The 14,220-nt window shown below is 37.7% G+C and overlaps 1 protein-coding gene across 1 annotated transcript in view; it reads left to right on the top strand.

The window, feature by feature from the left end:
- LOC109048440 (peroxisomal membrane protein PEX14-like) overlaps positions 1–13,461 on the top strand; it is a 59,530-nt gene extending 46,069 nt beyond the window's left edge. The window contains exons 6-9 of the mRNA XM_042713313.1: positions 709–811; positions 4,617–4,714; positions 11,288–11,379; positions 12,642–13,461. Of these exons, the coding sequence (XP_042569247.1) occupies positions 709–811; positions 4,617–4,714; positions 11,288–11,379; positions 12,642–13,101 (753 nt within the window). The 3' untranslated portion in view covers positions 13,102–13,461. The remainder of the gene's footprint in view (positions 1–708; positions 812–4,616; positions 4,715–11,287; positions 11,380–12,641) is intronic.
- The last annotated feature ends 759 nt before the right edge of the window (positions 13,462–14,220 follow it).

Here is a 14,220-nt window from a genome sequence, read left to right on the forward strand (position 1 = left end):
AAATCAAGCTCAAGCACTAGTATTGTTTTGATTTTTTCCCTTCTTCTTTTCTTCTCCCCATCCCTGTTTAATATCATATTGTACTGATACTGTACACTGTAAGCTTTAATAAAACGTGCTGTCTTTATCCAGCCTCTCTCAAATGTAGCTTTAACTAGTCTGTTTCATTATTCATAATTAATCACTTCCATTAAGTTTCAAAACAGGATTTAGCCAGTCTTTATTTTAGGGAAATATTTAGTTTAATGGTGATGTTTATCAATTTCAACTCTGTTATATAAATTAGGGTGTATTGTATTGTTTTTAAAATTTGTGGTTTATTTTATGTCAGTTTATTTTGCTCAAGATTAACACCTAATTGTGACAGTTATTAGAATAGCATATTAGAATCATTTCTGAAGGATCATGTGATGCTGAAGACTGGAGTAATGACTGCTACAAATTCACAGAAATTATTTATTTGAAAATGTTATTTCACAATATTTCTTATCAAACATGTTGTAAAGCTTTTAAAAACTAAATCATGACATTAAATGAATACAAGAAGCCTTCAGTGAGGGTTTTAGTTGAGTTTGACTACACTAACACTAATAGATTAGCCCTTTGTCTATTTTTTGACGTGTAGCGACAGAGTGTGTCCTGGTCCGTTTGCCTGTTTTCCTTGTTCCTGAGTGGAATTCTAATAGCGTGCCGTGTTTTTAATTGCAGAAATACATCCTTCCCCTCATTATGAGCAGCAAAGAGGACAAGAAGCATCTGCAGCGGATCGAGAGCAACATCGCGGAAATGAGTGGCACGCTGACACAGACAGGTGAAGATTAATATCTTCATCACTTTTTCCTCCTTAACATTTTCCTTCGTTTATCTGTCGCCAAAATCTGCTCACATTTTACAAATGACGGTCCTGTCATTTTGCTTTAATTTGAAATTGCTTGTTTACTGTCAGCTCAGCTTCAATTAATTACGTTTCGCTGAAAAGCTCTTAACCTCAGAATATTAATGAGGGGAAGAGGAATGACAGCGTTTCTTTTTTTTGCTCTCTTAACTGCATGGCAAGAAAGTTCATTTTAATTTTCGGCGTGGTGGTGTGGCTCCCTGCTTGGGCCCCGAGCGCGCTGGTGATTAAGTGTGTGGTGACAGGTGCGTCTCCCGTCTTGGACAGGTGAGGAATCTCAGCTAGTCTGTCAGAGAGGGATGCCTCTTCTCTCTCCTCCTCCTCTCTTTACCCACTACGCACCCGGTGTAATTAAACATCCCGGCAACCATGAAAGCGGGACACTTCCCGAAGAAACTTTGTCTCGTTAGTGCCACAGTCGACTTGCAGCTGGGTGGCTCCTTCTGTGTAAATGACAATTCACTCTTGTAATGTTTCATTTATTTATTTATTCTAAAGAAAGACAATGCAGGACAAATGATGCAGTTTATTTTCTTACAGTTTTTATAAAGAAGCACTCTGATATTCGTCTGGTTAAGGTTTTGTTCTAAACCTCTGAACTTACTTCTCATGGTTTTTTAGTAAATAATTTCAGATTTAGCTGTGCTTTAAATCTATTTGTAATGTCTTTTCTTTTTAAAGTTCAAAAAAAGATTTGCTAATACAAGTTAGACTAGTTTTATGCTGAAATGTAGTTGGTCTTTTTTTTTTCATGTCTATTTGCATACTTAATGAATGGTATTGTCTTCCTTAAGTATATTTAAGCATTGAAAATAGGGATGCACCAGTATTCCAATTTTTGTCTGATACCGATAAACTGATAATTTTCCAACATCAAAATGTTTCTTATTTTGTATAAATACGTTAAAAATAAAAAAAGCTTAAAACAGAAAGCAGTTATTTTGGCAATGACTTTAGGCATCACTACATTATAATGTACATTATTAAAAATATTTAATAATGTTTAGCCATATTAATATTTGCCTTATAAAACCATGGAAATGATCTGGATCTCTGCATGGATTTCTAGTCTCAGCATAGTCTTCTGTTATGCATATAGTTTTGTTTTCTATATCCCGTAGATCAAAATAAGCAAATTTGGGGCATGTAGAATAAAGGCGAGTGATTTTAGTCAGCTGCATCTTTGTATTACATTGCCCATTGCCCAGTTTTTGGTTTGGGGAGGGTTACTAAAAGGCAGTCGATTGTGAGCCATTGCGTGCAAGCTTGATGTGGGTTTCTTTATCTGATTATCAAATGAGCCTCTTCATTGCCGTTTTGGTTCATATATGCAAAAAAAAAAGCTTACTTTGTATTACGCTGCCTGTCTGGCCCTCATTTTGTTTGGTTTTTAGCAGGATTCCTGTTTTGTTTAGCGTCACATTCAAATTCAGATGATAAGAGTATTTAAATTGTTCCGAACTGAAGCTGCTTTTCATATTTCCTTTGTGAAACACTTGTTCCTGACAATCTTTTTTCCCCCCTCTCTCCCTCCTTCCCTCCGCCACTCTGTCGTTTTCTTCTGGAAGAGCCGTACCTACCCGCAGTCACTCAGTCAGTCACGCCGCTGATCTAATTTGCCGTGGCTGCAGTAGCCAAGTTGCTATTGTAGTTAATGACTGTTTCAGTTAACAGTTTGGGAGAGGGTTGCAATTACGGAGTGAGTTTCCCCCTCTTCTCTCAACGTGAGTAATAGCAAGTGACTGCCGCTCTTGCCAATTGCCCGCACTCCTTTGTTAAAAGTTCATGTATTTCTCTAGTGCCAAGTGCATTGGAATGCTGTATTCCTTTGAATGTGACTCAATTACTCCTGCAGCCTTTAAGTGTAGGCCTTGACTCCCATTATGATTTCCCAACAACTTTCCACACACAATTAATGAACAGGTCTTGGAAGCATTTTGTTGCTTGCGCACACTCACGCTCGTGCCGGCTGTAATGGAATTGTGCTAGCTGCTTGGTCTCTTTGTGTAAAGAGAGCATATTGGTGACCAGCTGGCCAATAAAGGCTCAGACAGGCCTGGACATATGCAGTGTACATTATATTGAGGTATTTACTGAATAATTTACGCTATACACACTGTCTGCCTCCTCACAGCAGCTGCGAAGCCACTTGCAGGATCTCAGATTCAGCCAATTGTTTTCTCCAAAGAGAACGTTTGTGGAAACCCGAGCCACACTAAATGGAGGCATTATTTCTTGTGTTTTGAGTATGAAGTGAGTGTTTGTGGATTTAGAAGTCTGGTGCAGTTGCTGCTCATTCTCAGTGTAAAATTGTTGGAATTGCTGTTGACGTAGGCAGTGGGTGGCATTCCTGCTTTATTTTTGCTTTATGTCAGACATATACTAAGAAGTAGTTTTTCTTCTTTCTTTAAAGGGATAGGTCACCCAACAATAAAAAAAAAAAAACCTGCCGTCATTTACTTGTTGTGAATCCCATATGGTTTGCTATGTATCAAGTTTTCTGTAGCCATATGACTGGTATGTCTAGGGACTGTAAATATTGAAAATATCTGAAAATATTCCCCTCTGTCATATAGCATTGAAACACACATTCAAACTTGTGATGCATGAACCAAGCAACCAGGCTTGAATGTGCATTCTGAGAAATATCTCCTTATGTGTTAGGGTTAGAAAAATAAACATTGTAATAGTTATGAACAACATGAGGAAATCAAGGCAGAATTCATTTTTTTGAGTTAACTGTTACTTTAAATATGTTTTTAGAGAAAAATAAATCGTATTTCAGATATTTTGTTAATACTAATGCACTAATCTGAAAGGACAAGTTTGTGCCATCATTACTATTCAGCAAGAAAAACTTCATCGTCTGTTATTTTGTAAGTAGTCACCTAATGAGACAGACGAAGGCTGTGAGAGAAAGAAACATGTAACAGCTCTTAAGCAGAAAGTGGAAATGCTGTTTCTATGAAAGGAGAGCTCTGGAACTGTGCGCTGGAGAGCCAACAGTCGGCAGCTAATAATATCTGCTGATGTTAATCTAATTAGAGTTGATTTAACACTTTACAGAGCATGATTTATAGAGGCGTTTATTGGTTTTCTGTAACATAATCAGTTTGGAAACTTAATGCATTGTTTGGGAATGCATGTGTGACTGGAAACAGGGGGAGAGCAACTTGTGCTCTGGGTTATTTGAAATGATACCCCCATTAATAACACCAACTCTGGCCCTGCTAGGGCTGTTTTTCTTGAGCTTTCTCTAATCCTCGGGACCGGCACAATCTGACAATAATTCAATCTTCAGAGAGGGAGGAAAATGAGCTGTATTTAGTAAGATTAGTGAGGACAGTAGTGTCTAGCCCTCCTGCCTCCCAAATGAGCAGGTTTTTTTTTTTATTTTTTTCCATCTTGTTGATTGTTTGGAGAGTTCCATAGAGCCAGCGTTTCAAACCCATGCTAATGGAGGTTAAGAGACCCTGATTTGATATAAGAGCAGACGTAGGTGATTAATCTTGTACAAATAGAGGTGTCTTATATTACTGATTGAGCTGAAGGCTAAATCAAAGAGAAAACCACTGCGTGTTGATCGTCTGTAATGCTTTCAAACAAACAGATACGTCGGTTTGCGCTGGATCTTGACTAAACCTGCCGTTTCTTTGCTCGTGAAGTTCTGGTAATTGTTTTGGGTGTAGTCTTATCTTAATTTTTGTGTTTTTGAATGCAGTCACCCAGTTGCAGATGACCCTGGCTTCAGTGCAGGAGCTGCTGGTCCAGCAACAGAAGAAAATACAGGAGCTGACACAAGAGCTGGCTAACTCACAGGTAATCAAACGACACTTGCCACAATTGTTAAACGGGGAAAATTAAAATATAATGATGTAAATTCCGTCATCATTTACTCACGCTCATTTCATGTTGTTCTAAACCCATAAGACTTTTCTCTATGAACCACAAAAAAGATATTTCATGGAAAATCCAGTATACTGTTTTTCATGATAGACAGCACCATAAAAGTAGTCCATATGACAGCTTAGCTGATGTTACACCTAAGTATCTTCTCTTATGAATTTTAAGGATTTAATGAAGTCAATAATTTTATTTGAATAACAAGGCAAAATATAAGTTGTTATTCACTGAAAATCTTCCCCTTCACCACAGCTCTTAAACTTTATTAAATTCAAATAACATGCAGCAAGGAATGTTGAATCAGGTTTGACGTCAATAAGACACAAAAACTTGTCATTTGACATAGTTGATGTTAAACCTGGTTTGTTTATTTTTGAATTAAATGTAAGTGCAAATGAGATTTGAGTGATGCAGCAGAGGTAAAAGTATCCAGTAAATAATGCCTTTAGGCCTGTTCTTCTCAAATAAAGCCTGTTGTATCTACATTTGTTAAAAAAAAAAAAAAAACGATGAGGATGACTACATGACATCTCTGTTTTGTTTTGGGTGAGCTAACACTTTACAGTTTGTCAGGTAGTGCTGTAGTTGCAGTAAGTTTCCATATGGAGAGATAAAGCAACATTTTGGTTTGATTCAACAGAAGTGACTGAAAAGGAAAATCATACAATCTGAACATTCCTCCGCTTTCTGGCATTCCTGTCATTACAGACTATATGTAAGAAAAGAATGTGATGTGAATAGAGTGATAGCCGATTTTTTTTCTTTTCATTTTCCTGTTTGTGTTTTTTTGTTGTTTTAGACATCATCAGAGAACATAATTCCATGTGCATTACGTAAGCACTATTAAACTGCGTAATTAACAGGTCAGAAATGCAGAATTTCCCTTTCATCCTCTGAAATACCTTAGATACAGAGATTGCAGTTACTGTAAAATGTGAAAAGGAAGTTGCATTCCTCCCTGGTTATGTCATTTCTCTCAGAGATATTATGAATGATTGTCTTTACTTGTTTTGTTGATCTGTTGAGTTTAAATGCTCCCTTCAGTGTGCATTTTCCTAAGGCCCTTTGTGGCACTCAGTTTCAGGGGCACAGCCTCTATAAAACAAGGCCACTTTGAGTTTAAAACAACACATGGCATTATTCAGTGACACTGAAACTGATGCCTCACCCTGATGTAAATATTAGTGGTGACAGAACTCATATGCTGCTGAGAATAGAAAAATGTGCATCAGCAGGACAAGGCATGTCATGGGAGCTCCATAAAGAACGTGAACGGCCATCTCCAGAACGCTGAAGCAAGCCATCCAGGGACAGGACGTGAACCCACGCTGACACCCCCTCCTGATCTCTCCTGTATCTGTCATTTGCTTTATGCTAATTTCATCTGGGTTGAAACCTCATTTAACCCTCACCCATACTGCAACTAGAAGAGATGGACCAGTAGGATTTTCTTTGAGCCCCAACTTAGAGGTCTGTCAATTAAAGAATTACGAAGGAAACTTTTATTGTTCATAAATAATGCTTGGGAATGTTGCCTTTACAGTTAGTTTGTATATATTTTGTGTATTGTTCATAATTAATAGCTTTTAAATTTAGCTGGTTTATAAGCTGCAGGGTTGTGTGATGGAGGATTTCTCATGATATGTGGCAGCACATCACAGGTTAAAAGTGTTAATATATAAGTAGTAATATATTAATCTAAATAATTTTACAATATAAACTAAAATGTTTTTAAATATAAAACAAATATACTTATAAGAATAACATATATTAATAATTATTTAAAGTAGTAAATATATACATTATAAAGTAATTAGTAGTAAATATGTAGAATATATAGTAATTTTTATTGGTTTAAAAATTATTGGTTTTCACTTTTGAGAAACTAACAAAAGCTAAAAAAGCTAAATGAATGGATGAATACATTTTCTATAGTATAAACAAATATTTAATCAATATTAAACAATTAAAAATGTATGTTTTATATATATTTTATTATTTAAATAATTAGTTTTATTATTGTATATTATTAGTTATTTTAAGCAGCAGTATATATTTATATAATAAATAAATATTATATATAGCTATTTTTATTGGTTTCCACTTTTGAGAAACATTAACAAAAGCTCATTTATTTATTTATTTATTTATATCACTCTGCCTTACAACCCACATTAATAGTCAACAGCATAAGAATAAGGAATGCACAGAAAGATACAGAATTCATCTTTGTTGTTTGTCTATTGTGGCAGTGCTGATTTTGTTGTCTTTATCACATGCTAATTTAATGCATTATGATGTCATTATCTTTCACAAGAATGCTCATGATGATACAGCCTTCAAATCTTTTCTAAAGACACGTACTTATCTATAAAGAAAAGTCATCTGAGGGAAATCGCCTGCTGAAAACACATTGCCATACCTCAGAATGTGTAACTCTACGCACTTCGTATCTTACGATGCTCCGATAAATCATCTCGTAACAGGCTCCAAAAAGCACTTTGGAATCACAACTGAGGGCGTTTTATGTCCACAGCTTGTCAAGCGCATGGGGGTTTTACTGAAGCATCTGGATCCCGTAGGAAAACATATGCAAACACATCTGGCCTGAAACTTAAGTGAAAATATGAATCTCTCACCCTCAAGTTTGCAAGAATTGCAGACTTACCACAACATTTTCCCCTCCAACATCCTTCCGTCGTCGTCTTGAAGTTCGTCATATATAAACTGAATTGCCAAATAATCTCCAGTTCACCTCTGCTGTTAAAGAGACCCGCCTCCACTAGTTCCAGAAAAAAATTGATCTATTGTTCAAATAACTTTAGGTCATCATCCACAACAGCTGCCCTAAATCAAGTAAAAATGGCTGAAATTCTCTGTCAAATTCTAGATTAAATTAAAAAGCTTCATTTGTCATGAGTGCCCTGCCGGAAAGCAGCAGTGTGTATAAAGTATACTTCACATCTAAACGCCCATTAAACAAATCATAAAGTGTACTTTGCGCTGATCTTACATTTTGTTTTGAGAGATGCGGGGCCCTGTTGTCTAGAGGCCATATGGGAAGTTCGGGAAATTATTTTCAGGTTCAGAGCATGAAATTAAGGACACGTGTTAAGCCTTTTGGCTGTGCATCGTTTTCATTGTGTGGTTTTCTGAGTTGCTTATTTGGGGTGTGGAATGCGCCAAGCTTGGCAATTAAACTCTCTAATGCTGAAATGTGTATTTAACCTAAAACACATGGTGACTCTTGTTTCCTCAGCTGCTATGTAAACATTTTTATACTGTATATCTATATATTTCCAAAGCCACACAAATAAAGTATATTCTGTGGTATGAGCACAGTGGGCCTGTTTCTCTTTAGCAGTCACTTAAACTGTGGCTATGTTTGTGCTCATAGTTTAACATTTTCTTTTCGTGTCATTGGCTACATACTTTGTATTTCCTCAATGCTCACCAGATTAAATTTACTCATGCTCACCTGAAGCTGTTATTCAAATGGCGATTGATGAAGTCTTTGTCGACTGATTAAGACTGAAAGTCGGTTGGAACTTCTAGAGAAATGTAATTTTATTGCATTTTCTTTGTACCGATCAAAATACTCAAGTACTTTATCAGGCTCTACAAATCATTATACTTTTGTTTCAATAGTCAATATATTTTATTATATATTTATAATATATTAACAATATATTTTGGGAATGCATAATTTTAAATGGATAGTTTACCCAAAAATTTAAATGGTCTTTTACTCACCCTCATATTGTTCCAAACCTGTATAACTTTCTTCTGCAGAATGTATAACTTATTTTTGTCCATACAATGTGAGAATGTTCAATTTTGAACGAACTGTCCTTTTAAAAGCAGAATCTGCATTTTTCTCTGAGTCATATTTTCGGAGTTAATTCTCTGTGGAATGGATTAAATATGGTAAAATGCGTTAGAGTAGTGGTAGACTGATATATTTGCTAATATTTGACTATTTTGAGATTATCAGCAAGTGTTTAACTGCCAGTTTTGTCAGTTCCAAAACAGCTTTGTTTTGAATTTCTTTTTTAGTGTAAGTCAAGTTTCAGCCAGTTTGTGTACAACTCATTTGTCATCAGTATACTGTTTTGTGAAGTAGAATGTGTATCTGTTGAGTTAAATTTAAGAGTTCTTATTTTTAAGCAAAAGCACCTTGTTCACCTTGATAATATTTAATACTGAATAACAGGCAGAATGTTGCATCTCATTCTCCACATATACTGTATAAAGCATTATCCTCTTGTCTGGTTGAGTTCAGTTGCTGTGCCGTTTGAATACAACGATAGCTGTCTTTATTAGTGGCTGCTCGTGGAAGATTAGGAGCGCTTCGATTTTTTTTCCGCCTTCAACCGCAGAATGCCCTGCCACTGGGAAAGTGAATAAACAGGCTCAAATAAATTGTACCAGTGTTTTCACCAGAAAACACTCCCTTGGGATTTATTTTCAAGCTGATTCCACCATAAATATACATGCATTAAGCAGAGAAAAAATGCATCAGAGCGGGAAGCAGTGAATCAATAAGCATTCAGACATTTCTTAACTTGCCTTTCTTAATGCTTCTTAACATTATCTGTTGTTAATGTTCTGCAGACATTTGCGTTAATGTATTCCATGTCTGACTCGGTGGAAGTACATGCATATACCTCTCTAGTACAGTACGCTCCACCTCCTTAAATAATTACCCAGACTGAAGCAAAGCTTTGTTCACACTTAAGATGGTGACAGACCCCGATCACACTGCACTGACCCCTCTGACTGGATGGCTGCTCACACAGTCAAAGACATGCAGAGAAAGGCCTTTAGCAGCAATTAAACGGTCATCACTAAATGTGTGCATGTGCGTTCGGCTCCTGAAATGAAGAATTGCAACCGTGGAACTTTAAACACCACCGGCTGAGAGGTTCTTTGTAGCCTCTGTTAAAATATTATTTAGATTTTATGTCCGAGAAGTGTAAGCTAAGCCTCCGAAGCAATTAATTTTTTTTTCCCCATTACAAAGTTAAAATGAGCACGAGGTACATTCCAGCCTTATTATACTGGGTGCCGTAGGGAGTGTGGGTTTAAGATGGCCATAATGAGGTGAGGCCTGTAATAAGAGTGTCTTCACCAGGCCTAATGCGCTCGGATTGGATCAGATGTGGCCTCTTCGAAAACGGTGCACTTATCTGAGGGCTTTAGGAGCAGAAAGGAGACAAAACCACTATCCCTCCCCAGCCCTCGCTGTAAGTGATTCTGATCCTTTTTTAGATGTGATTCAATTAATTTACTTTAGATTTAATTACATGTGGAAGAGTCCAAGTTATCCCTCTCCTCTCGATAGGGGGTCTCTACTTTCTAACTAGCTGCCCCCAGTGACTCCGATGTTCTTAATTACACTTTTATTTTCCTTTTCTCCCCAGCCCTTTTTTCACTTCCTCTTCCTGCTCTCGTTTTCCCCCACTCAGTGGGCAGAAGAAGTGGAATGGGATTATGGGGTAGATGTGGGCTGTTTGTTTGTGGACGGTTCAAAGAGTCATTGGCTCCATGTAGCCTCTTGAGAGCCTGGGGTAATCTGTTAGAACATTTGGAGAACTGATATTGAAATTTGGAGGTGCTACAAATCTCTGTCACTGAAGAGGGTTTCTCTTACCAACCGCCTGTCTCTTTAGGAGGAAAAATGATGGATTGATTTTTTTTGGGGCTTTTTTTTTTTCCCTTGAAGTCATTTGCTATTCAAATGTTTGCTGGCCACTTCAATTGGCCATCACACCCTTCAGCAATTCATCCCATGGCAAGCAGTTAGTGATAAGGCTTCTTTTAATAAAAACCTCCCTGACTTAATGAATACTGCCATTGTTGTGCCAGAGCCATCTTATCAAACACCTCTGTCCTGTTCAAATCAGCAGTCTGCAATATGGAAAAATATGTAAAAATGGCATGATTAATTCCCTTAGCCTTTTTAAAAAAAAAAAAAAAGATCTGGTCCTTCTTGGTAGAGATGACACATTACCTGGGACTCGTCAGTGTAGTTGTAGTTTGATATCAAGACTTTGAAGACTTTCACTGTCTTGTATTGGCAGTTTGAATGCATCAGATTATTGTGTGTTCATTGAGTGACTGACAAATCAAATTAGAAAAAGTCACACTTTAACAGATCGCTGATGTTTTTCAAGTTTTTGCATATGCTGCATACTAATACAACAGGTTCTTGTAAATAAGGCCAGATATGGTAGAGCTTTCACATTCTGGGGCAGATCTTCCATCTTTACCGACAGTAGAGGATACATAACTTTTTAAACCCCAGATAGAGGTCAGTTAAGCAACATTTTAAAAGATAACCATGATTATGTTTACAGAGGGTTCAGAATAATCATTGGTTAATGGATTGAGGTGTGGAAAGCCTATAGTAGTAAATAATAAGTGTTTTTAGATTTGTTTTCAAAACAATAAGGATGATGATGATCATTGGTAATTTTGTGTCTACAGGCCTCATCTGCCACCAACCGCATGCTGGAGTCTCAGAGCATCAGTGAACTCAAGGCTGAGATTGTGTCTCTGAAGGGTCTTCTTCTCAGCAGGTAACATTTCACTTTTTTAAATAAACCTGTGACAATAGATGGCATATTTGATTTGACGGACAAAATGTGGCAATGAAGGATGTTCATTTAGAATGTTGTGTATTTGGGTGTCAATCTGTCCGCCCACTAAACATTAAAAATGGTTTTCCACAACAACAAACTATATATATATATATATATATATATATATATATATATATATATATATATATATATATATATATATATATATATATAATAAAAATGATAAATATTACATGACCTTGGACCTATTTTCTGATACACAACAGTTTGACACTGAGCAAACTATATTTTCCTCCCACACAGCCTTGTTTTTGTTTGTGCAAAATAAAGTCTGACATAAAGTCAAGTCATTTTTCTGTTCTTTACAGTGTTAAAATTGGTGCTCGAAATGAATAAGATACATGTACTTAACATTTAACATCATGAAAGAGGTCTTTAGTTGATGTTCCAGTCACTGTGGAAAAGAGTGGAGAGCATTGTTTCTCACTCAGGGCAGCTGATATTAGTATGCCTTGGGATAATTTGGCAGATAAATGTGTCTGGAATGGTTTGATCTGTATGTCATATCGTTCTCTTCATCGGGGCATGTAGCTGGAACCGGCTCATTACTGGTTAATGAGGCCTGATGCATCCAACAGGTTCCCTCGATGCCCCAAGATGGATGTTCCCTCACTTTCATTAATCTTTACTTGATTATGTATGTATCATGCAAATTCATATCCAAGTAATCTCATACATCTGAAATTCGCACAGATAAAAGCTTTCGTTTGTCTGCTGTTTCGTTCTCATTAAACATTTTAAGCTGCAATTACCTTTTTCTTCCAGTGTCTGAATGTTGTGTCTGGTTGTCCTTCTCAAGATGTGAGAACTTCGCTGTAAATATGAAGCAAGCTCACCATCTGCTCAACTTGTTGCCTCATATATTCAAACAAAACCACCCTGATGGTACATATCTGAAGTCGCTTTTAAATTTATTTTACCTTTGTTGTGAGGACATGCTTGTTGTGATTTGTTTTGAATCAGATAGCAGGTGTGGAGCACATATGGACATAATCTCTCATGTACTTTCAGACTGACAAATCTGCTCGTGTTTCCAAAGCACAATAGCTGGACTAACTTGTGCATATTTTAGGCAGAATCAAGCCTGAGGCACAATGTGTACTCTGTTGTAAGAGATTTCAGCAAGCAATTTGAAGAAAACACTTGTAATTTTCTATTCACGTCCTCTTTCTTCTCAGGAGGCAGTTCCCCGCTTCACCCTCTGTTCCCAAAATCCCATCCTGGCAAATCCCTCTCAAACCCGGATCGCTGTCCAACCCGCCGTCCGTCAGCCACACCAACAGCAGTAGTGACATCTCCCCTGTCAGCAACGAGTCAACCAACTCCTCCCCCATCAAAGAGGGCAACAGCTCCCAGGCTACCCCGTCCAGCTCGCACTGCCTGAACGGAGACGTAGGCCTGGGCTCCATTCTTCCTCTGGACCTGAAAGACCAGGTCCGTATGGAAGTCCAGGGGGAGGAGGAGAAGAAAGAGGACGATGAGGATGAAGATGAGGATGACGACGTGACCCATGCGGATGAGGAAGACCACCTGAGCGTGCAGACAGAGGACAGGAGAGGAGGTGACGGACAGATAAACGAGCAGGTGGAGAAGCTGCGGCGTCCAGAGGGTGCGAGCAACGAGAGTGAGGTCGATTAGAAACAAACTCCGAACTTCATCCATCCATTCGTTTCTCTCAGTTTCCTTAGAGTTCATTTAAGTTCTGATATCACACCCTCATTGCAGTAAAACAGCTACCGTGAGCATCAATTGACACTGTACGAAAGCACCAGGTGAGGTGGATTATGTTCCTTTCACTGCAGTTCTTTACCCTTTTGAATTTTTAACGTGCAAACCAGAGTGGCGGCACAAACCTTCTGCAAGCCTGAACAAGCACAGCAACAGAAATTTCTGGAAAGACAACAAAAGAAAATATGACTTTTTTTTATGCAATCCGTGCATTTCCCTTAAAATGCTAGCTAGCTGTTTTACTAGAGACTGTAGTACTCCCACCCCCCCCACCCCCCCAAAAAAAGCCCATTTAAGTGTTCCATAACACTTCAAGTCAATACAAACGTCATAATTTGCAGTGTAGGGACTGTAGAGACAAATCAGAGGCACCAATGAAATCAGAAAGTTGTGATCTGAGATTGTTGGACTTTCTATGCCATTTCTTTTGTTTTGTTTAGCAGTAAACTAGTTCACACAGTCCGAACATTGTTGGATCAGCGTGTTTGTTGTGGTGGTATGAACCGGTGGTAGACCTTGTAATCTGTAATAGTGAAGCAATTCTCCTTCAAACGTTTTGAGATTGTGTAGTACACCGGGCTTCAGCAGTCTGTGTAACAACGAGGCCTTGTGTTTTGTGATCGGAGTGATGGTGGATTTGAGATTTCGGTGGGAGAAAGAAAGAGACGGAGGGAAAACACGTATGAAAACACAGACAATGAGGTGAAAGAGAAATGTGTTTGTCTCTGTCGTATCTCTCCAGTCTCCAGCAGGGTAGCTGATTTGGTTTATGAAGTATGTTAATAATCAAATGATCGACAAATAACAGATGTATTAGTTCATGCGGCTTGAAATGTCAAGGAGGCTAAAATCGGAAATCTAATACTGAAAGCCTGTTATATTGTATTATATTACATGACAGACCCTCCAGTCCAAATTATAAAGGCCTCCTGCAGTGAATAATCTTAACATGAAACGGTGCTGGGGTTTTGTAATTAAACTGTGTAAAACAATGGATGCTTCAGCGGAGGTGCTGACAGTTGTGCTTTT

The sequence above is a fragment of the Cyprinus carpio genome, chromosome A23 (genome assembly GCF_018340385.1).
Source record: "Cyprinus carpio isolate SPL01 chromosome A23, ASM1834038v1, whole genome shotgun sequence".
Lineage (NCBI taxonomy): Eukaryota > Metazoa > Chordata > Actinopteri > Cypriniformes > Cyprinidae > Cyprinus > Cyprinus carpio.